The 25,884-nt window shown below is 32.3% G+C and overlaps 1 protein-coding gene across 5 annotated transcripts; it reads right to left on the bottom strand.

The window, feature by feature from the left end:
• Positions 1-313: 313 nt before the first annotated feature.
• Positions 314-25,083, bottom strand: Vha100-1 (V-type ATPase subunit a family protein Vha100-1). Of its 5 annotated transcripts, none has more exons than XM_076437406.1 (11): positions 24,721-25,083; positions 21,946-22,251; positions 14,315-14,427; positions 4,132-4,258; positions 3,864-4,040; positions 3,576-3,788; positions 2,703-3,471; positions 2,302-2,531; positions 1,920-2,142; positions 1,668-1,839; positions 314-1,535 (listed from the first exon to the last, which is right to left on the bottom strand). In XM_076437406.1, exons 1-11 carry the CDS (start codon positions 24,835-24,837, stop codon positions 1,433-1,435), a joined length of 2,550 nt encoding a protein of 849 aa, XP_076293521.1. In that variant the 5' UTR covers positions 24,838-25,083; the 3' UTR covers positions 314-1,432. The 5 variants fall into 5 exon arrangements, with proteins under 5 accessions (XP_076293521.1, XP_076293522.1, XP_076293523.1 ...); XM_076437407.1 differs by lacking the exon at positions 14,315-14,427 and adding an exon at positions 7,433-7,533; XM_076437408.1 differs by having other exon boundaries at positions 14,315-14,400; positions 24,721-25,082.
• Between the last annotated feature and the right edge of the window lie 801 nt (positions 25,084-25,884).

Here is a 25,884-nt window from a genome sequence, read left to right as displayed (position 1 = left end):
TAAGTAAAATATCATTACTTATACTTAATTTGATTATTTATATATATAATTCTTAACTTAAGCAGTTAAGAAATACCATGCACATTCGAATATTATTGTTAATATTTTATAGTTCAAATTGTATGTTTAGGAGTAACGCACGCGCGTATTACTTACTCTACGTCAAAACTTTTGATATATATGACAGATATGATTATATAACAAAACAAATTCATAAAATGAAAATTAAGAATTGTGTGTGTAAATTCGGTAAATTGTGTGAAGGATCATATAGTCATTGGTAAATGAGGAGATTTATTAAAATTACACTCAGATTCTTGCTCTCTTTACATCTATATTTTTAAACAATATCATATATATGATACTGACTAAGTGAATATAAAACTATTTCGAATGCGTCTAATTCGAACGTTGTAATGCCCGTTTTTATTATCGTTTTATCACCACGTGCTGCATGATATCAGTAAAATATTACGAGGAAAACTGTTTACATAGTGCTCTACTTCCAAATCGATATCAATATAGTTCATCAAACACTTATTTGATAAAAAAATTCATTAATAAAGTGGAACTATGAAATTTGCCACTATTCAAATAATTTCAATTAATTGTTCTTCTAATTTTTAATTACATATGAATCAAAATTTTACAATGGGGACTGAAATTGTATAAAAGTTTGTTTATTTACAAAACCACCTTGTAGTCAAAAAAATTCTATTATATTCTTATATTTATTATCGTGTTTACATTATGCATGCATGTCAAAATAAATAGTAATCAAAATTGAAACTTCTTGCCAAAAGAAATCTAAAATGAAACGTTACTTATTTCATGTTATTTGAAATAATCAACAACCTGATCTATATTTGAATAAATGGTACACATTACCCTTTATTATTGTTTATTCAGCATATAACACGCACAAATAGGGGTTTATTATCGTTTTAGATGCTATTATTTAATTACTCATCCTTCTTGTATTATATAAGCGATAACCGACGAGATATAACATGTTTAGTATACATGTACAATTAAATACACATGCCTACATACAATATTTATTTACTTCCATTACATGTTTCAGATCTAATGACAATTTTTATTCCTTTATATCCTTGAATTCTCTAGGTAAATACACGGCAGAGAATTGTAATAATCGTACCATTCAAAATAAGTTCTCAATATTTTTCTTCAATAGTGTATCTACTGGATGTAATTTAACGTGCAACTTCGAACGAATCTTTTTTGTCAGAATTGTAACAAAATTTTCAATGTTTACATAATTTTTCCTATCGATGACATTATAACATCAAATATATTTAAATACAATCATTGCTATTACATATCACAAAATAACATTGCTAAGAATGCGTTCTGTAAATGAAACTTTTCTTTTATGGTTTATTATTTATTTGGTTTATTAAACTTGGTTTTAGTCTTCTGTAGTAGATTGCGCAGCATCCAAGATAATTTCAAACGAGAACGGTTGGAAGCTGTATCCTTGTCCAGCATAAAATTTGCTTTGGAATTCGACCCTGTCAAGATAATACATGAAGAAATAAGTATAATGTGCAATCGAATTGAAATATGTACATATGTTTATGAATTCAACTTTTTATATTATTTATATTTTATTATATAATATAATATTTTTATATATATCATACCAATGAAGTCGAAGTGTATGTAGGAAGGCTGATAACCCCTCCATAAGTACTAGGATACCAATGGTTAAAACAGCCCAAAATGCAAACACAGCCCACAGAAAAATACCACCTGACCAACCCTCCCGTGTCAATCCATTCCTCATGACCATGTTCCACAATACTTCTGATAATTCTAAAAAAAATCAATTAAAACGCGTATTAAAGATTTCTGTGTTATATAGACTATAATAGGAAATGTATCTCTTGGCTTACGAGCATGAGCGAGCGATAAAGCCCACAAACGTAAATACGACGCGGTGTGAGAAACACTGCCAAGAACGTATTCAATAGTGTGAATTCCTTGATGAATAAACAATTCACTCATGTCCTCTTCTTCTTCTTCTTTGTGTCCATCTTGAATAACAACACCGCTGTTCGGCTGAATCGAATCAACTCCTCCTTCTACATCACCATTTTCAGTTCCATGGTTATTTAACTAGAAAGTTAATTTTCACCAGAATATAGTTTCCATTACATATTTCAGTTGTTAACAATTAGCACGTGACAGGGTATTGTACACGATGTTAGTTAAAAAAAATTACACGCATCGTAAACATGTCAATTCAAAGATAGTTTGCATAAGTTACTATGTTACCTGGACATGTTGCTTCTTCTTGTTGTACATTAGCATGAAAGGCCTTCCGAACAACATCCATGGGATGCAGAGAACAGCTACAATTACAAGAAGTTTTTGGAATCCTTCTTGACCAGCGTACATCCACGGACTACATTCTTTTGGTGCAACTCCACCGTTAAACAATACCATATTAATGAAAGTAATTAATACTGATGGGGCGCAGAAAGGACCATGCATTATATCTGTGCCTGTAAAAATGAATAAGTATTATGTAGATAGCTTAGACGATATTATATTAACATATTTCATTAACCCCTTAAGTGACTAGCCTGTGACAGTCACACTAGACTTTTTGGACAACTTTTCGCGGATCACTTAAGGGGTTAAGGAAAATATCGGAATTTTAAGGAAATACTCACCATCGCTGTCGGGACCATACTTGATCCATTTGATGAACATAAGGAGTACCATGTACAAGAAAAGTAGCACTAGGAATGCAATTTGTGGGATAAATTCGCAAGTGATGTTAAGCTTCCTCTTGAAATACATATGATTCCATAATCCAACAACTACACCGAACAACATGTGAATAACGCCAAAGATGATTGATATTTTCATTTTGTACGAGTTCAAAAAGATGATTTTGTTGTCCGCTAACTGCCACACAGGATCCATTCCTATCGGATACGGGAATTGCACAAAATCTAGCTTGCTACTAGGATTCAATTGTAAATCCTTATTCTCGTGTATCGTGCTGTAGTTGTAGCTAACTTTCCAGTACGACCCAAATATGTTCAACGATTTCGAGAACACGTCGTTGTATATAAGGCCGGTATACATTGAAAACACTCCCATGAGTAAGATAATGTATCGACCGCCGAAGAAGATGTTCGCAATCTCATTGTCTGATTTTTTCGCGGCAAGTCCTTTCTCGTTCGCAACCATCCAGCCACCGAAGAGGAACATGATTAGACCGTGGCCAGTGTCACCGAACATGACAGCAAATAAAAATGGGAATGTTATTATGGTGTACGGAGCTGGATTCATCTCCCTGTAAGAAGCAACTCCGTATGCGTCTATCAGAGCCTGAAATCCTTTTGTAAATTTGTTCGTTCGATTATACGTTGGAGGATCTTCGAATGTTTCCATGCGATTCAAGATGGGCGGCACGGAGCTACCGCTGCGTTCCTAAAACAAGAATAAGCAATAATTTTAGTGCAAACTCAAGAATAATGCTTGTTTTTTATTTTGTTCAGTTATGTTACATCCGGCAAGTCGTTCATGTTACTTACGGTTCCACGACGCAATGCAAGTTGGATAGTCTCGATGTCCAACACCGGAACCCAGCACTCGGCAATCAAACATTTTTGTGTCACGTCCAAGTTGAACAAATTCAGAGTGTGATAGATTGCTTTGATCTTGCGGACTTTGACGAACCAATTTTTAATATTCTTCGCGGCAGCGATCAAGACTCGATGACGATGATCTTGGGTTTGGCCAAGAACCTAGCACAGTGTGATGACATTGAGTAAACGAGATCCACAGAAATATACGAAATCATTTTATAGAGGTGAACTAACTGTATTTAAATCTTCGATTCGGGTCATGACACCCATCGACATTTCACGGCGATCAGCGGGTGCTTCGGGGCAGGGGTACAAGGTAGCCCTGAATCCCTCGCAGATCTTTTTAACGCGGGTTTTCAACTGATCTCCTTGGAAGAAAATGATAAATACGGACTTGAATACTTGGTCCCCCTAGAAGAATAGATCAAAGACGTTGGTCACATATTAGGTAAAAATTAAAAGGAAAAATATACTTGATGAAATTGTGGATATTTTTGCTTACTGTCGACGGGTCTTCAAGAGGCGTTTCGATTTCAGCTTGACGTAGGAATACATTACCACGGCATGCACGCCACAGCATACGCTCAAATGCAGGGATGCGTTCCCTTAAAATAACTCCTGCGACGAAACTACGTTAAAGAATAATTTTAGTAAGACATCTGATTTGCAGGTGAACGAAGCAATAATTAAAGTATAGTATCATGGTTAATGTACTATATGATGTGAATAACTCTAATGCATACACACGCGCAAACACGCGTACATACACACAAGCACGCATTCTACATTCGTCGTAAGTAGACTGCGGATTTTATGCATTATTATATAAATACCGTCTTATATTTCATGTTTCACTTATTATAATGAATTTATATCCGCAATCCAGTCGTGAGTATGAGCTTAACATAATAGAAAAATTGTTCCCACGTGTTGTTTACCAAACGACTGCCACATTTAAAGTTATACGTCAATATCGTTTATTGTTACACATATTATTTTCAACCTGTATCGTGTACAGCATCTTTAATGCCTTATTGGTGATCGAACCGACTGTAATATCGTTTACACTTGTATGTTACTACTGAAAAAAATGATGATTAGGTAGCCATGGTCCTTTATATAAATGTCCTGATAAAAACACCTGTTATTATTAATTACAAATTTGAAGTACATTGAAATTCCAGGCAAGGTATAATATACATAGTAATCGAATATATGTATGTATTATTCGATATATGTAATGCAAGTCGAAAAAATAATCGATCAAACAAGCATCTATGGAAAGACTTTTGTTACGTATGTACTGTATACAAACAAACACAGTTGTAAATTAGTGCTAATGAAAATAGATAAAAGTGCTTAGGAGTAGAGTAAAAAAAATCGAATGATCAATATATACATCGATATCGTGGCTCCTGGATAGTTTTACTTTAGTATTAATCGAGAGTCGCTATGTTAAGGAATATTAGAGGATAATAATAGTGTTAAGTATTGTATAGTTAACACGACCCTGTCGTTCCTACGTCATACTTCTACCATTATACTAGCTATCAAGAGAAAGAAAATGCATCCAACTGATGTGTTTAGATAAATAAGGCTATCTATATATATATACTTTTTAGTTGTGCAACGTTACAGACGTACGGAAAGAGTAAAAGGCGGATAGTATACGGCGATAGTGTTCTGTAGATCTGACGTTTATGCTCTCCGAGATCTGTCAGCAATAAGATTAGTGAAAAAAGAACATTCATAAAATTTGGCAAAGCTCTGTATGAAACATTCGAAGTCGTTTTATCAACAACCATTAGAGATTATAAGTAGATTTAGAAAATATAGAAATCTATTAGATATATAGATTATAAATAGTGTTCTGAAAAATGATCATGTAAAAGATGCATGCCATAAGAGGACATGATTGTTTTTGTTCAATCATAAACAATGCAACTATTTATGGCGAGTTAAATATAAGCATAAAATCATTTCATAAATGTGTAAGTAACGAAAGAAAATAGGAAAATGGCTAATTAGAAGTTTTTGATACAATCTGTTCGGGTATAATTAATGTTGTAAACGTCTAGCTGCGAAGAGACGACAGAACACGATTTCACAACATTTTGAATTTGCAATTGCGAAATAGTATTTCACAACCTGGGAATTATCATATATTTGAAAGACAATATTATGACAAATTATATGAAGAGGTCAAGATTCTTTTGAAATTACGAGGTTGCTTGTGTCTCGATCAAAATTGTATTAATCAAATATGTAGCAATAGCATGTACAAAACATATTACATCAGTAATTCTTTTTACTTGTAATATTCCATTTACAAAGATTGTGCAAAAATAGCTTACAGGACAGGGCAAGAATTCGATTTTTATCCCTAATAGTTTTCTAAAAGCAACTTGTAGAACTTCATACAGACTGGTTCTTCTTTTAGTAATTTTTATTCTATTTACAAAAATGATTAGTTCGATTTCTTATTAATTTGTTGGTTACTCTTTTAGAACAAATTTTATAAGTCGTGCTATCTGATTGAAATAGGCTTAAACAGATTTGTATCATCATCTCCGTAATGAGTGGGTTCTTTAATTATTTAATGGTAATTTAATTTAATATTAATTTATATTTAATTTAATAAATTAATAATTTAATGGTAACTGTTTCCAAATTTGGCTCTAATAGTAGTTATTGACAAAAACAATGATTAGAAATTATAACAGTAAATCGTAAATTTAATATTGTAGTAATACACAAAACAAAATAATTTTTGGATTTTACGTTACTAGTTATTTTATTATATTATATTGCAGCAGTTCCGGTGTGTCTTTACTATCGAGAACTGTGACAACTTTTGTGGTAGCCTTTACACGGTATGAGATAAAAAGCTCTGACAAGACATTAAAGTGTACGCGACCACTTTTAAAGGGAATGATAGCGACGATGATGAAAATCTATAGGTAGACGGGACACTGCAATCTCAGACGAAGACTCTCATTGACAATGAGATACCAAGTACGACAACATAATTCAATTATATTACATAATTCTTTATCAGTCTAATTCTGTAACATTAATCACTTCTCTATACTGTAGATTATCGTCGATCGTAAGATACAAAAATTTCATTATGCAGTTAACGTAAGTTTAGCTTTCATTCATTTATAAATAGGTTTCTTTTCATCATTTTTAACTGTTTTTTTTTTACAAAATTTACTGGAGGTTTAGATCTCATTTATTTATAAATATGCTTGTACTAAAAGCCAGCTTAGAAAATCTTTTTTTTATTGATTAATTACGACGAATATTATAGTAACTCCGTATCCTAAGTGATTTTAATAGGCCTTAGGAACCAGATGATGATCCTTGAACCTATATCTACAATAAATTCTGTAACATGCAGAGAATATTTTGATCGCAATTTATGCGAATGACGGAGTCTTATCATTGTCCCTAAGAATAGTAATTATTTCGCGGGTTCTGTAAATGAAAAATCATTATCCTTGGACGTGGGCATGCGTGACTATGTTAAAATAACAGTAATGTATACTCCGAGTAGAGTTCGTGTATTATGCACATTCACAGAAATCATGAAGTCTCAGAAGAATGCGAATTCGTACAAAGTGAAATAGTATGTAAAGTGAGAGGTGGGGGGCGTAACAATGATATCTCTTCAAGTAACGTTGGAATTGATCAAAAACGTAGTTATGTACCAGGTTTTGATAATCAAGTTATTATTTATTCGAAGAATGTGTAGGATAAAATAATGTACGGGAAGGATTAACTAGTCATGGAGTACATACCCCAGCTGGACAGGACCAAGGGCAGACTGGCGGGCGATATTATCATCACTAATCAATGCACGTGTCATGGATTCGGTGGGATTCAAGCCTGCGTGCTCTTGCTAACGACACAACAGACAAGACACAATCACATTAGCACACTAGACATCACCACAATGCTCAAATGCCATTCTGTTCTTGCATAAATCCCTTGCGTTCAACGCACGCACAGGTGTGACTGAAGATACCTTTAGCGATTCCTGTTACGGTACACGCACAGTCTTCGAATTGACAAATCTCACGAAAACACACGAAGTTATTGTGACCTGAACAAATCTATTCAGTTGAACATTTATTGTATTGGGTTGGAACGAAAGTTCGTAGCGTTTTTTTAAATAAAAATTCTAAGATAAAATTAAGATATTTATTCATAGGTTTATTGAATAACATGACGAGTTATCTAAAGGAAAAAGCAAAAAGTAATAGAAGAGAATGGAAAATATGTCATTGAACAAATCTCTCTACGTATAAATATCCTAATTTTATCTTTGAGTTTTAATCTAAAAACGCTACGAATTTTCGTTCCAACCCAATATCTTAATATGTGTATATGTACATATAGGGTGAATATGTCCACCTCTGGATAGGTGGACATTTGTAAAAGAAACTTGCCGCAAAATTGTTTATAACAAAGAGAATTGTGTTATGGTCAATTTTACATTAACACCTTTTACTTATCGAGAAGAGAAAACATTTGAAAGGAATCACATGTGTCGCAAACAAATAGTTATCTATATATATATAAAATAGAAAAGTATGTATATTTGTGTGTGTATGTATGATCCCATCGATCTGATTCGGTGAGTCTGTCGCACGTGTTTCAGGATTGAAGTTGTCGGAGCGCGGTGGTTGTAAATAATAGGCCGGTTCGGAGCTGATCCGTGCGCGTTTTTTGTCTGCTATAACAACCTTTTCAGGTACCCCGCCAGTGGTCGGGCGCAACGCGCCTAAATAATAGTAAATCCTCTATCGACGCAAAAAGGTGCAACACGATGGACGCAAAAAAATATCCCCTCTACTGCAGTAATCTGATCTCGGCTCGGGTATATCGGTGTGAACCATTACTAATGCGACGCGGAGAGTCGCAGTCGTCCGCACAGTTCAAAGGCCCGTGCGATTAATTGACGATGAACGTTTCGGGCGCAAGGAAGGACAGCGTATGGGAAAGAAAGAGACGCGGAGAGTCGCAGTCGCTTCGACCCCACGCGGCTCGGCCTTTAAAGCTCAAAAAAATAGTATCCCTCTACGATCGATACAAACGAATCTCCCCGAGACTTTTGCGTCGATATAGGATTTACTGTATTAAAGTTTTTGCAAAATTTTATTGTGTGGAGTTATACGTATAGAGTATAGACAAAAGCCATAATCGAGCGCGTGCCCCAGGACAAATGAAATTTCAAGGGACGTGTCCATTGTTATACATAAGAATACTAATCCTACATCATAAAATGCAACCGTACCTCACCGTTCCTCCAGCGGATTAGACGGTATACCTGAAAAGGTTCCGAACTAGCCAATTATTATTTTACAACGGATATACACTTATATAAAACATGCTATTGTCGAGCGGAGAGAATAACAAAAGGAATTTCCTTGACAGTTTCCCACTTCTCAATCTAAGGTCCTTTCGACATTCCCGCGCCCAATTAACAAACGCTGCATTCCCCCATCAAAATTCACCCTTAACCATTCACGAAAAAATCGCAGAACTATTTTGATCGTGGTCGGAGTAACTTCGTCTCGTTCGCTGTCAAGATTTCAGAAAGTATTATATATTGTATAGTGTTCAGCGATTGTGTGGAAGTGTGGTTTTGTGCTTCACAGTTATTAACCCTCCGACGACTGTGCCTGCGTCTATTTTGACCGGGAACATCCAAATTGTCATTTAAGTACTCAATTTGTGGCAATTAAACTAACTGAATAGTTGTTGTGGATATCGGAAAGACTACACGAGACATCATCAAAAGTGAATTTTTAAAAATTATTAATTAGTGCTGTGACTCCGAGGATTAAGACGTATTCACGCAAATGGCAGTATCCTGTGGATCCGACGGAAGAACAGAAGATTCTGAAAAATTTGTAAGTACCTATACTTTACGTTAGTATTTTCTAATGCAGTATTAATATTCTTCTGTATAAGCAATGGATATAAGGTTTTCTTTCATATTTGAAACTTTTGTCTATACGTGTAACTCTACACAATCAAATTTTGCAAAACCTCGAACAATTTATATATCTCAATAACTATTTGTTTGCGACATATCATTCGTCATGGGATTTTTTTTAAGTTGTCAAGGTCACTTTTAATTTTTCTATGCATAATACTATGATTTTGTTAGTTTATCAACTAATAAATTATTCAACGAGCTCAAAAATAAGCATCTTCTTTATTTAACGTAAAGATATAGCGATAAAAAATTGTTTCTTTATTTTTCGTATTGTCGCAATAGTATTCTCTAATCGAACATTAAACTCGTTCCCAAGGTGCATAGAAAATTGAAGGTGACCTTGAAAACTTGCTGAAGTAATACATAGATGATATAAAATTTCCTGACCTTGAAAATAATTAATTAATGACCACGTTAATCGGCCCACTCTGTATACGTATATTATATATTTAATATAAATAATAATTTTATTACTTCTTGAATCAAAGTATCGTAAATTGTTATTCATATTAAATCTGCTTACTGATGAGAAAAGCAAAAGTGGAAATATTAGTTATTGGACAATGCAGTAATTCTTCAAAATATATTCAATGTAATAATGAGTTTTAAAGATGCTTGTATCATAATTTGTGTGGACTGTTTACTTTGAAAAATCAATTTCTTTTACGTTAACATCGATTGTTATAACTACCATAGGAATATGAAAAGATATCTTCAGTCGATAATAATTTCAGTATCAATAATGGATTACCAAACAATACTACATTATATTAAAGCTGTTAATATTCATAATCGTTTCTATTTCTAGGAGAGAAGAAATATAAGGGTGTTATAATAAGCGCGTCAATTCTTACTTAATAGATTATCTGAAAAATTAACTTATGGAAGACTATACCTGTTACATTTAAATACTTAATAATTAAAAGTTGAATAACAAAAAGTCCGTATGATACATTGAATAATGAGAGGATGAACAAATTTAATCTACGAGTAGATTTACTTTGCGAGAGTAAGTTGATGTAAAAAGAGAATGATAGGACGCTTTAAATAGATAAGTGAAATTTTGTTTAGTATAGTAATATCTCGCTACTAGTGCCGGTCCTTGTTGTCGGAACAGCAGTTGGTGATCAAAAGTGTTAAAACAAGCGTGTGAGCGTTACAATCGAGAAATCAATCTTCTTCTTTTTGTTTGTCATCTTGAAAAAAGCATTTCTCCGAAAATTTCGGGGAAAACCTCGTTTGAAGTCGTCATCGATTTCGAATCGTGATCTGGTAGCGAGACATGACTGTATAGATTACAAAATGATAGCGGGAACGCTTATCCGGGACACAGTGCATACAACTGTTTTAGGAAGTACGAAGGTGAAGTGTATTAATTCTGTTGAAATCGATATGAAAAAACTATTCTTCGAAAATTTATTTTACTCCGAACGTTTCCATTCTTAGTACGATAACGCATTAATATACATGAAAACACCAAAAATTGTAGTAATTCAGTAACAAAACTATTTTGTTTTTAATCATTTCTTTATTATGAAACTCTTACCGGTATATTCGTGACGAACACGACAAAATTTTTATCATAATTTACTTGTTTGATCCACGGTGCTGTAGGACCTCGATTATCCGAACTAATTAGCGAAATTTCAGATAATAGAACAGTTAGTTTAGCTACAGTGTTAGATTACTGATTTGTACAATAAATAGTGTGGAAAATTATCGGTTCGGATAATGGAGGTTCCACTATATATTGTGAATTAAACAAGTAAGCATGATCTAAATTGTATCGTGTTTGGGCTCATTTTAATCGGAAAAGCGTCACAAATGTATTAGTAAAAATTTGATATAGAAATAGGTAAAGAACAAAAAAGTTTTTTCATTGTTTATAATTTGAACTACCGTCTACATCTTTTCACATATATCGAGGCATTACCGTGCACAAGACACGACACGATTAAATTCAATCGTATCGCAATTTAGATTAATCTTCGAATTGTAAGACAAATTTTCTGAAAAAGATCCATCTATAGAAAAAAATGGGCCACCTTTGTAAAATCAAGAATTATTGATCTGTAATTGCATTTCGTTCTGTTACACTATTTTCTTCGTCTGTATTCTGACGCAAAGGTTTAGTCATGTACCTCACGTGACCAATTGGCTCTTTATGTAAAGGGAATGAAAATAATTTTCTGCAAAGCATAATTGAAAAGGCAAGCAAAAACAGCAACATAAACACAGATCCTTTTTTTTTTCTTTAGCCTAGGATAAGAATGATTAAACATTAAACAGCGCCAGTAGTTTGTAAGTACAACGTTCCACTAAGTAAGTAGTAAGTATAATCGTTTTAGGAGTTAATGTACAGCATGCAAAAAGAAAGCGTACTACAGAACATGTTAAACAAAATACGTACATTATTATATACATACCCATGGCCAGACCATCATCATTTTTGTTATTTACATAAATAAAGTGACTGCATAATATTGACTTTTATATATATATAAGACAAACTATTGTTGTCGATATGTACATAGATAGCAGATACAACAATTCGTGTATACTCTACCCGGGTATTATTATTGTAACACAAGTGTTCGATACAGTTTGAAGGGCAAAGTTTTTTCAACGAATCCGAGAAATATTTTACGTGGGCGATATCAAACTGTATCAACTGTTATATACAATATTACTAATGTACGCTGTATCAATTTGCATCGTGATCATTTCACATGTATACCAATTCTAAAACAATTGTTAAGTGATTGTTATTCAATCAAGCAAACAGTCACATCTGTCATTGAACATCTAATGTCGCTTAAGCGGTAATATTTTTATGATAATTGCCTTTCACTACCATTATGCACAGTTAATTTAAACCCTCGACGAGTGTACCTAATTTAGTAACAACAGAGAACATTGATTTTTATGAACACAACATGTCAATTACGATTCATAATCATCTAATTATTAATCTTTTTAATAAAGTCATTACTTCTATATATAAATGTGAGAATTACTGTTGCCACATTTACAATCTATGTTTCACATATATAAACATTAGATTATCAGCAGCAATTAACAATTTAATTTAGTATGTAGCAACAGATACAAAACCTGACGACTTCAGGAAACTGTAGCACTTGATTATAAAACACATCTTAAAAATTCCACTCGACAGTGAACCTTTGTTCATTGTTAATATCATAAACATACTTTCTTGTAAGGAATTAATAAGTGTAAGAAAACTTTCAACGTTTAGTGACTAGAAATATATTAGTGTTCCTTTTCGACTAAAGGACTTTGCTAGGTAGCTACTGGCAAAAAACATAGACCAAACAAATTTGCAAATTCAAATAACGGTTGATAACAGCTTGCCTGAGGGGATTCCTATAGTGTGATCCTATGGTGTCTGCCGTAGTATACAGGTGCTGTAACCACAGAACACACTGACGTATTGTGCCCTCTACTTAATATATATTCGTGTGCATATCCTAATTACACAAAAAAATCTCATAAGCTCTACAACATCCGAACACAGCCTAACGTTTTATAGAATACATAACGAAATGTCCATAAACTGAACATTAGGCACAATATTCTGCGTCTTTATCATCGTCGTAAGTATGTATAATCGGACCCAATACCATAGCAGAGTGGAGAACAATCATCAATCAATATCAATTTATAAAGTATTCGTAGAATGCAATGATTAGCAACGCTTCTGGAATATAGGACGTAAGGATTTTCCAAAATTCATGAAAATTGCTGTTGGAAATTATTTGTCGTAAAATATTGAAGAGAAAGAAAAGTAACTCATCAGAGTGTTCCAAGAACATCTTTTTTTAAAGAAATGTAAGATATCTTCGGCGGTTGTGTATAGTAATTGGTGGAACGATACTTTCGTAGAGGGTTCAGCAAGTGCTCAGGGAATTTTTTGATATGTTGAAATCGTTACGTCCTATGTTACAGTAGGGCTCGGTTAAATTTACATAACATCTACACGGTTAAATTACAGCTACTTCAGTAGACAATGATAGAGAATGAATACAATGTATGCAATACCACGACTGGAACAAGTAAACGCAGAATAAAGAAAATTTTATTTCCGGTAATTGTCGTCCTACATTTACAATTATAGTACCAACGGATGGCTGAGATTCTCCCGATTAAAACGAGTCCAAACACGAGGTAAATCGAAGTAATTTTATAGATTTAGCATGCCACAACCCCCACTACCGCGCTTCTCCGACTCGCGCCTGCGCGGTAGTAGGGGTAGCTCGAGCGTCGTTAGGTCGTGAGCGATCAGTTGCGCAGGGCTGATTTAAATCGACAAAAATAGTCCGACTTTCATCGTGTGTGGACTCATTTTAATCAGGAGAATCTCAGCTATCCGTCGGTACTGTAGTTATGAAAGTAAGACGACAATTACTGGAAATGAAATTTCCTTTACTGAATGTTTAGTTCTTTCCAGTAGCGGTCTCCCTTTGAAAGGTCGACTGCTACGTTTATCTAGCTGTCGTTTGTTATACCGATTCTCTCACTTCGTCGAGCAATGCTCGGGTCAGTTCTTGGGGGGGAAAAATGTCTCGCTCGTGAGAATGTACATGTTGGTTTCTGAACAGATGTAAATTGAACCGAACACTATTGTAGTCGAATTTACACCGCATTTAATTACCCGAGCTTAAGAGCCTGGCCGCCAGCGCGGAGGCCCTCTTCACCCAAGAGAGTGACTTGTTCTTCCTCACGGCTGGGGTCTGCCATCTGCGACACGACACCTCCATGCTCAGCCTGGCAACAGACACATGTCACCTCTCTTTTGCCCTATCTCCCGATTGGTCTTATACATTTCATCAAACGAAGTTATAAGACTCACCAATCTGAACACAGGCGATCATTAAACCATTCGGTCAAGGAATAGAGAACGGACAGAAAGATCAAGGATTACAGAATTTGTATGTTTGTGAGAAAAAACGAAAATAGAATTGTGTACATTCCAATATTTCATTTGTTCGACTCGAACGCCAAAGAAAAATCAACCCGTTGTGTACCAATTTTTCATTTCGTATACTTGGAAAGGAAAAAGTACAGTAAATAATGCCTCGGTAAAAGTATGTGCAAGAGATGCACACGATATTTGCGAGACTAATCCGATGAAGAAACTCTTCGGTTTACAATTGTTTCTTTTGTGAAAGTTTCACCAACGCAATTCAGAAAATGTTTCCTTGTTCAATTGAGGATCTAGTAAATAGAACCTCTACTATCCAAACCGATGATATCTGAACTTAAATTCATGTCTGATCGAGTCTTTCTTGATTTATGCAATAATATTCACTTTAGATTGAACTGTTATGATACACGTGTCTGGATAATGAGACCAGATATCGGTTCGGATAATTGAGGTTCCGCCGCGAATCGCAAATAAAACAAGTAAACATGATCTAAACTGTATTATGTTTGGACTCATTTTAATCGGAAAAATGTCACGAATATGTTGGCAAAAGATTCACACAGAAACAATAAAGATTTATTGGACATATACCGAGGCATTATTGTATTAGTATGCAAAAATAATCAAAATGATCCAATTAAGATTGTTCTTTTTGTATCGAAATTAAAAGTCATGGGTATTGAATGAAAATGCACGTGTACATGAAAGTCGAATTTTAATCCGAGAAGAAAATTATTTATACGATGATATTTGGAACATGATAAAAGTGATAAAATCGCTGTATCGACGATGAAGAGGATTACATCAACGGAGACAGAGGTCATATATCGATTAACTAATAAAATTTTTATAAATCCGGTCGGGATTCTTTTTTTGATAGTATATCGTGCCGTAATCCATACAATTTATGGTATCCAAGCACGTATGCTCGAGTAAACGTATAGAGTGAGTCACGGCAAGTATCGCACGTTATAATTAAAAATATTTTAGTCGCATCAAAAAATTTTGAGATGTTTATACATTCCTTTCAGATTATTCTGAAAGGAACAATACGACTAATAGTGAGGGGAAAAAAGCAACGCTTTAATTGATTGTATTTGGTTCAAAGTCATAAAATCGTATTTTAGCGTACATTAAAAAGTTCACGGATTAAAATGCGGTCATTCACACGTATATTAATTTTTCAATACCCACGTTCGTTTATTGGAGTCGAATCGAAACACTGCATTTCACGCATCAAGAACAAATGCACGTTAAAACTGTCACTTCTCACTTATTTTTATTTTTTCAAAAGTTTCCCGATTCTATCGAGAGAAATGTTTATCTACTCTAATACATACGAACATGTGACAATTTTTCTTCAAGCTACTATTGAATACCGTATTTATTATACAAGCCGAGCAAAATACACAAAAATATGTAAATAAATTAATCTTTTGGAAAATATTCATGTTTGCATACCAATTATGTAAATATAATGTGTATATATGCATATTACCAAGCGAAAAGTCTCCATTAAGGCAACATTATTTTGAAATCTTATTTACATTCTAATTTCAATATATGAATTTTTTTAAATCTTTGAAGAAGAACAGTTTTTCTATTTTTGTATCGAGTCACCTGTTTTCATACTTCTGGCCGGGAGTATGCATGTGTAAACATTACTAAATTTGAAAAATTGTACCCTTTCTACTAGCAGGATTTGAATTGAACGGAAGGTATATAAAAATTTGTTTTTTATGTAATAAGAGTAAAAGAGTAAATAGTATAATTTACAACTCCAAAAATATACTGTAACAGTATTATTATGAGAAGCAGAAATTTAAGTGTAGCTTTGCGTTAAGTTCGTTTAAATAAGTGAGACAAGGTTATAATCAAATACACATAGTATTTGAAATATCTTAAATTTCCTTATATCCATATCAACTGGAACGTATTAAGTAAGTCAATTACTTTGATAATTAAATTTCTGCTTATCAGGAAACAGGGTGAAAATAAAGAATTGTCATACTACAGAAATGTTCCGTATAGTAGAATTAGTTTTAAACACACAGTAATGTTTCAAAAATTATTACAAAATAAAAAAAAATTTTAGAATGGCGTTATACATGTCAATGTCTCGATACATACAGTTTTGTGTGAATTAATGCGAACATAGCAATGTTACCTTACATGTTATCATTGATAAATCTCTCGTTTAGAATACTATCTCGTACAAAAAGTAAATATATCATATCTTATTTCTGTTTAATCTTCCTTCAAGTGCAATTAATCACATTAATACGTTGATGATTGATTTTTAAAAAATTTATCGATCGCCCACTTATTATTATATGTAACTTTTTGCCCGACCATTTTGTTACATCACGTTCGGCAGGAGATTAAAAATGACTTTAGAGCTAACAAAGTACATTTGTACTAAAATTTTTGTTGTTTACACAATACTGTGATACAAGACAAAAATAAATTTTACAAAAGGGTAATGGATAAACGATTTTTGAAACATTACTGCATAATAATTTATGAGAACGATTAAATAATGTAATAACTGTTGTATATATAAATAATTAAAAATTTGAATTAGTATAGAGATCATGCATTCATATTTCGAATAAAAATTTCAGTCCAAATTGAAGATCAATGTAATTATCAGTACAAATGTAAGAAACTACTATTTGATATACACATAGCATAATACTGTACAATAAGTGTTAACAAGATTGGTAACTATATGTCACTAATAAATTTTAGCAACAGTATGATTCAGAATCATACTTCTACGTTCAGACGATACCCATGATTTTTCGATAATTTCGATACCGTAATTTATTGTTGAACTGTTTTAATTGTTAACTATGAATTACCGTTTCTATATATTCATAAAACTTTATCATTAATTTTAATACAAAACTATGAAAAAAAAACATTTTAGAAAAACGTTAAGCTCAAATATATTGTTTTTTTAATTATTTACATGAATGTCTCTTCATCTTTTTGATCAAATGGAAGAATAAATATACTTTTAATGTTTTTTTCAATGGAAAATTCGTATCTTTAAAATGTAAATTAAATAAACCTTACATTGTTTCGTTTTTAACTTTCTGTCTTTTGTTATCGTAAATTATCAAAAAATTCATGAATGCCGTGAAGATCCTTTTTTTCTATACATATAAAAATATATATTTATATAGTGTACAATAAAATTGTTATTGGATTTACATTAAAAACATGCTTCATGCAAAAATCTATGTAATATATCATATATTATATTCTTGAACTGTAACTTGAAAAATATAACCTGAATTCCTATTTCTACATGTTCTAGCTATCTGCATGCATGCCATTTGTTTCAACATACAACATATTAAACAAGCTTTAGTCTAAAATCTCTAATAATAATGCTGTTATTAAGCAATTGATTCTTAACTGTAGCATGATAAATATATTATATAAAATACTTATATTTTAAATAGAATACATATTAATAGAAATATTAGAATTTTTAATAATGACTTTTACCATTTACGAAATAAATAACATTTCTAGAATAGATATCAACACCACATATATACATACATAATAAAATATTCGAACTTTGTCTATAAAGTAATAAAATAATTTAGGAATTCTAAACAACAGACACGAAAATAATGTTTACGCATTGGCAACTGAGTAATATGATAATTAAAAACTTTCATATAAAAAGTTTAAAACATCATTCTCATAAGAGAATACATATAATGTATAATAGTAAGGTACATGTATGTTGAGTGTCCCATTTTAATCAATCCATGCAAGTACCAATAATATATTCACGGTACGTGAATATTAAAAATACATGTATTAAAAATACAATCATTGTAAGAATATTTTGAATTAGAATATCAACCACTAAGATGTACTTTTAGTAATCATCGATTGTTAACTCCTCATACCTGACAGTTCTTTACCAACATTTAGTATCTATTCTTTTAAAATACTACAGTGAAATATTGAATGATCAAAGTCAATTTCCCTATGAAAGCAATGTAAAACAACAAATTAACACTATAGTAGAATTTCATATTCTTAATACCATGCAGGTTTTGACTACAACACACTGCACATGACAAAATACATAAGTAATTCATACACGTTTCAATTTCAACTCTACAGTCTCATTTATAACATTACTTCACAAATTACTTGAAATTATAGTTTGGGAACATATAATTAACTAACTTCTAACTATCAATATTTCATAATGGGTGCCTAGACTCATTTGAAGAATGAGATTAAACGACTATCAATAATTTAAAAGATTATCATACAAAGAATTCGATGTAATGTACTCATATGCAGAATGTCTATAGGTCTTTCAGGTAAATTATATCAGTATGTGTTATGAATAATCATAAAGAAACTCGTTATATAAACAGAGACCTACTACTAACGTGATAAAATGTTATACTAGATATTACAGAAACAATAAATATTCTATTAAAGTGTTACCAAATCAAATTAAATCAATAATGATTTATTTATGCAAACCGTAATTATACCAGAGGTGTGCGAGAACCCAAAAATGTAAGGTACCCGATTGTCAGGCCACAGCACACCTCTAGTAATTTCTATTTGAAGTGGTGAAAAATATGACATTCATTATTCTCCAATATTTCAAATCTATTTTCTAATATTTAGACTCCAGTTATAACTGATTAAGAAAGCTTTAATGTAAAGTACACCAGTATAGTATTCTTTTGTTCATGAATTAATTGGTAATGTTTCCTTGACAAAGTTTTTTATACCCTGCACATTCTATGTAAGACATTGGTAGCTGCAAAATGTGTTACAAATTATAAGACACATTATACATAACAGAAATCTCACTCTAAGATAAATATTTTCTCTTTTGTATCTCCATCTCCCCGTTATACAAATTATGTTCTGAATATGACTACGGCTGCTTTAATATTTACTTCTCTTGGATTTTCTTTACATAAATGATCATTTACTAAGTTTATGTAAATTTATTGGGACTCAATGAACGAAGACATTTTGTTTATAAAAGGAAATGATTATTACAGGTAGTTACGAATAACAGAATGGATATATACTAAAATATTAACGCTTCAATTTAATAAACTGAATGCATGATATTGTAGATAGTAAAGAATTACATGTAACAATTTTACTAAGGAACATTTACATATATTACCTCTGAAACAACAAATTCTAAAGGTGCAACTTAATACTGTCACATACAGACCCAGAGAACTTTTTAAAACACAAAGATTTGAACTTGAAAAAATTAATGTGATATCACTTGCACTTACACACTTAATACCTGAATGCAAAATGTTTTTGATGCATGTATTATCAACGAATAACAAACACTTAAAAGATAATTACGAATGTAGTTTTGTTGCAATTTTTTTCGACTTTGTATTGTAAGAATACAACACAAGGGCTACAGGGAGATAGGGCTTGAATAGTGACTTGTGTCTTTTGCAATTCTGCAACTTGGTTAGTTGGCAACACTAACACATTAATAGTCCTAAAATCACTCAACATTATTATTAGTAACACAAAACAAACACTTTCTAATCTCAACGGTCTCTTGACTTAGTATTATTAGCATGTTTTAAAATTCTCTTTAAATCATTATTCTCTCATATTGTGTAATATAAAGTTGCACTGTTTTATAAAATCGCAAAGCAATTGCAAAGAAGGCATTATTATTAGACACATATTGCACAATTTCCATTGTCATGCACTTTAATTGTTTGTATAGCTTACAATGCTATACTTGCATCAACAAATGATTAATCATAGAATTATATGTGTCAAAAGTGTGCACTTCCTAAATTTTATTAGACTAATTGTTAGTATTTTAATAATAAGAATATATATTTATATATTTGGTTGTGCGAAGTGTTAAGTTGTATCATGTTAAATTGTCGCTTTTGTAAGCCAAAATAGAGAGCTGTATCCTCAGTAAAATAATTTTTATTTAATTCATGTAACTGGCATATTCCATCACTTTCAAGCCAATAGTTTTTATAAAAGTAAAATATATTAGTTGGTATTTTATTGGAAAAAAATCAATTATAGCTAATGGTGCATGTTTAACTTGATTAAATAAAGCTTACTGTTTTTATTTCAACCAATAAAAATGACAATTGTAAATGACACGACTTAACATTGTACTATAGAATACTATCAGTATTTATTGAATTTTCTATCAGTTGCACATGAACAATCTATATTCAAATTTCATTTAAATGTAATTGTTTTTCTCTGATCTGTATCTGTAGGATACCCTAAATAATAAAAATGATGACTGGACGTTCTGAATTAAGCTAGTGCATATGAAATTTCTATTTTCTCGAATAATTTCCGATTTGATGACATAATGTAAAATGATTAATAATCAATATAGTAAATTACCTTCCAAGGATGATCCTTGACTTTATGTCTAATAAATGTAATGAAAAATTTATATGTTTCCCAGTATTGTATTTTATTATATTTTGTCAAAGATTTGCTTTCATTTCAAACATTTCACTAGGAACTCGAAACTATTAATTCATTAATTTTGCTCGATAAAATACTGTAAATACAGACCTATGTTTAATATAAACGTATAAACATTTCCGCTCGGAAAATAATTATAAAGCAGGATTTTTCTTTTTATAATAAAAACGATTTCCAACAAAGGACAATACAAAAAACAGTTACACGTGTACATGTATATAAAACACAAGTACAATATTCTTTACCACTAAACAAAAATTATTATGACAACTTCAAAATCTATATACATACAGGGTTCTGGTAATACTGTATGGTATACTCCGTAAACCGATTGTCTTTTGCGCGAATTTTAACACATTTGACCACGTGTCTAATTAAAATGTTTCAAATAACAAAATCATGTATTCTTTTAATCCCATGATTTTTATCATTACGAAAATGCCAGAAGAGATACTTCTCAAAATTATCAATACAATCCATTCTAAAATGTGGACATACTTTTTGTCAATTTTGTTATTACAATAAGAAATCGAAACATTTTAGTGAAAAATAAATATGTTTAAAATTATCAAAATAAGACCTATGTGCATTTTATATGCTTCTGAACATCCTGTAGTAAAATATATTCAGTATAAATAGCTCTTCGAAACTGAAGAGATGAACTATCTCTCTCTTTTTAACTGAAAAAGTTGTATGTTTCACTCTACCTCAATTTGATTATTATATATACAGCCTATGTCATAAAAAATACTGTATTTCTGTTAATGTAAATTGCAAAAACAGTTATAAAGTCAAAATTTTTGTTATATTGTAAAAATAGATTGAAAGGGTTCTTCTCCTACCTCATCGAAGAAAACTTGGGTCTTCCTGAGTATGTGCTTTAACTCGGTCAATTCCAAGAAATTTCGTTTGAGAGCTTCCGCATTTTGATTCACTTCTCGCAACTCATTTTCGAGTTTCTCAAACGTTGCTTCGAGATCTATCATTTCCCGAGGCTGTGGAGCTTCTGGACTCTCCCCGCTATCTACCATTAGTATACCATCTTTTTTAATCTCTTTTTCCAAATAACGTAATTTACGTTCCATCTCATCGCAGCGGCGTACTTCGTTGACAAACTTTCGTTGGAAAGCATTGACATCAGGATTGAGCTGAAAATAGAATAATTAAACATTATTATAATTATACATATTCAGTTACAAAATCGAATAATCAAAACAGAAAAAAAGTCCAAGTTGATATTGTAGGAATAATTTTTACTGTATTTAAAAAATACATAGTACAAAATGTTTATAAAGAAACAATTTTTTACGCAAGAATTTCAGACCAAAATCGTAAATTCCCATTCAAAGACCTATTAATTTTTTATTTTCTTCTAGTTCTTTAGGTTTATTGATAATGTAAGAATTCAAAATATTATTCATTTCTGGCAAAACTTAAAGACTACGCAATTGCATATTTATATATTTCTAGCATATATTTTGCAACGAAAAAATTAGTGCATGTTCCTTGAATATGGAAGTAATTATCCGAAAAATTTCAAATAGAATCACTCTATAGTTTCTCCAAGAAGACGTCGCAAAAATCGTCTTATCTTTAGCGTTCTAAACTTCTCAATACTCCCCTCCTGTCTTAAAATAAGTGCGCGTCATCAATCAATATCAATTCTTGAAATTTTTATTTACGTCTTTCCTTATCTTGAGGCTTATTCCGAGTTGTTAGAGTCGTTCGGAGAATATTAACCCAGCATGTGTATGCTTACACACTTAACTCGTTTTCAAACCTTTATAATCGTGATTTGTGATATCAATTAATTTTAAGTGCAATCTTAATTATCGTGCGACGGAACTTAATGTACCGTTCAATATGTATATGTAGTTGCTGTTCAGAGGAGTCCAAAATCTATATTTGATGTAGCAATTCCGTCAGCTTCTGCAAGATTTGGTGTGCAGATGTGTCTATGCAGATGTGTCTAGTCTAAAAGTCGCAGCTGCGTTTACGTCACCTACTTTACAACCTTTAGCTAATGTATAGGTAGTTTTATCAAATGTGTATCATTCGTGATGCAATTACAGAACAGCTATTTTTGAAATGATCTGTTAGTTTGATCTATTTTCATGGAAAATGTTGAATACATGGACCAGGAGCATGGCACAAGCTCTGGGGGTGAAGGACTTTGGAATCCTATAGATCATATGTTTTTAAAATCTTATTTCTTTCTGCTTGGTAACAAGTTATATTGATTAAATATAAACACTATATTATAAAACATTAAGTTTAAATATTACTTGATAGACTATAATGTTCAGATCAAATAATAATTTGAATAGAAATGTTAGTAGTAGGAAGTAAATTTAAAAGAAATGCATTAAAGCATTTGGTTAATACTATTTTATTTATTCAGATGATAATGTTTCTCTAATAGAATCTGAAGCACTTTCATTGGAACAACTTTTTAATTAAACATATAATATAAGCCAATATAATAACACACAATGGGGAACGAGCAAAGCATTTATATTAATTATTTTTAGCAACAAAATGTGAGTATTTCAAGTAAACTGCAAATTGATTGAACTAAATGTAGTATTTAGAATTAACTGGCACTTTTGCCCTTATAAAAATGACAAGATTGATTTTATTTAGACTTTCTGTAGCTCCTATTGTAATATGTGCTCTGCTAAAGATATCTACACAATCATTTTTATTATTTCAATAATTGTGAAATAAAAAATCTGGATCTGGCCATTTTGACCGGTGGTGGTAGGTTTAGTGTTAAATAAACTACTATTTTACAAATTTATTGCAATGTGTAAGATATTTTATCTTCACAGTTAGATGTACATTTCCAAATAAAATGCTTGATATCTAAAAAGTATTTTAATTTAATTAAAAACATAATAGAAAAATTGTATTATTCTTTTATAACATTAATAGAGTTAAACTTTGATAAAAGAAATTTTCTCCTAACAAAATATTCCATGAAAAAATATTGCAAAACTGTTATATACATTCAAGAACTAAAACCAACAAATAATTTGCATGCTTTCATTTATAAAATTGAATAACTTCTAATTTTTACATAATTAAATAATAGTGTTTTCTATTTATTGACTGTGTGTATAAGTGTACATCTGTTTTCTGTAAAACACATTTACCATACGTTAACATTACAATTGTCTTTGCATAGTTTCTCTGTCAATGACAGTAATTAATCGCTTAATGCACACGCCCATGACATACACTGGTATGCCAAATTTGGATAGAACGATACTAAACTTAAATTGATTTCGCTCTAAGAATATATTCTATTTTTTGTACGTACATAAGAAATTTTAGCACAAGAATCAAATAATATGAATTTTCTGGATAATCAAATAGGAGCGTATTTAAAAATTGATTTGAAATTTGTGACTGATACATATACCAAAAGTAATTGTAAAAAATAGTAGGAATGATGTATTTTCGGACAACATATCCGCTTTAAATATAACATAAATTCAAAACTATTAATTGAATCTGTATATCAGCGTTCTATAACAAATTTTGTTGCAGAACAGTATACATTAAGTGTCATACCGAAAACACACGTCTAATTAATATTAAAATACGAAACTTACATCTCGAAATTGTACAAGTCCCAATTCTCCAAGTTCCGAGACACAAGCATAAGCTGCTTCACTTTGCAAAAAGAGTTGACACAAGGTCATCTCCTCGCTTCGAAAAAGCGAACCCATATTTGATTTTGATTAAGCCGCAGCTATTTTCACATTAAATTAATTGAATCTACGAAAAAGACTTCGCTCTTTCGAACAGAAGTCAGCGCAGAGAAATAAGTGTAGACTTGTATTAATAATCCACTAATGTAGCACAATTCTCTTTCGATCAACGTTGAACGAAGGAACCAATCTCGTGATTTCTTCTATGTGACTGTATGTGACTAATAATCAATGAACAAGTCACGAGGTAAGGTGGCCATAAACCATAAATTGATGGTACACATATCGATTCTCACATTTTTTTGTTAACGCCCAAGAACACCACTAGCGACAGCCGACAGTTCGGGAACTTGAATTGGAAACCACCGAAATGTTTGTCCACCATAATTTATTATATATAATTAGACTTTAGGATTTATGTATAGATTAATAAATATTGTATCAGTCGGAAATTAAATGATGTGTATATATACCCCGACAGCACAGTCTGCCCGAGCCCACCGCCGGACCCAGCTAGCCGAGCCCCAGCCCGACACGTTACGGGCTAACGCAATGCTTGGCTCAGCGTTGAGACCAAATCAGGACGATTTAGCCTGGCCCCTGTGCACAAAAGGGCGCGATTTTCACCTGCCGGGGGCTCGAGCCCAGAGCCTGACGGCCGGGCTGGGATTCAGCCTGTTTTTGAGAGGGCAGCACGGTATCACACTAATGTGGCCAATCAGTGCTTCGATTGGGCCCAACTTTTCTCGCGCATGCGCGACACAGGGCGGGTCGCATCAATGTGGCAGTACTTTGCAAATGCGTAGCAGTCTCCCTTGTTACCGACAAAAGTATAATAAGTTAATAAATAAGACCTTTGAGGGCGATTGCTGCCTAGATTGACCTTTATTTGGCGTTTTTGACTACTGAAAAAACCCGTGTTTGTATTATCACGCAATGAGAACGCGAATCCCGCACCCTTGCAATCTTGCAAATCGGCTGAATCCTAGCCCGGCCGGCAGGCCCTGGGCTCGAGCCCTCGGCAGGCGGAAAACGCGCCCTTTTGTGCACAGGGGCCAGGCTGAA

This window comes from Lasioglossum baleicum, chromosome 13 (assembly GCF_051020765.1).
Source record: "Lasioglossum baleicum chromosome 13, iyLasBale1, whole genome shotgun sequence".
Lineage (NCBI taxonomy): Eukaryota > Metazoa > Arthropoda > Insecta > Hymenoptera > Halictidae > Lasioglossum > Lasioglossum baleicum.
This window is presented reverse-complemented; position numbering and strand designations above follow the sequence as displayed.

Bases quoted from the DNA above. Each gene is read 5' to 3' on its own strand.
- Vha100-1 (XM_076437406.1), bottom strand. From the start codon at position 24,837: ATGGGTTCGCTTTTTCGAAGCGAGGAGATGACCTTGTGTCAACTCTTT. The intron at 4,259-14,314 runs GTAATTAAATGC...TCTTTAACGTAG, and splicing joins GGCCAGGCTCTTAAGCTCGG to TTTCGTCGCAGGAGTTATTT. The intron at 3,789-3,863 runs GTTAGTTCACCT...ACACTGTGCTAG, and splicing joins GAATCGAAGATTTAAATACA to GTTCTTGGCCAAACCCAAGA.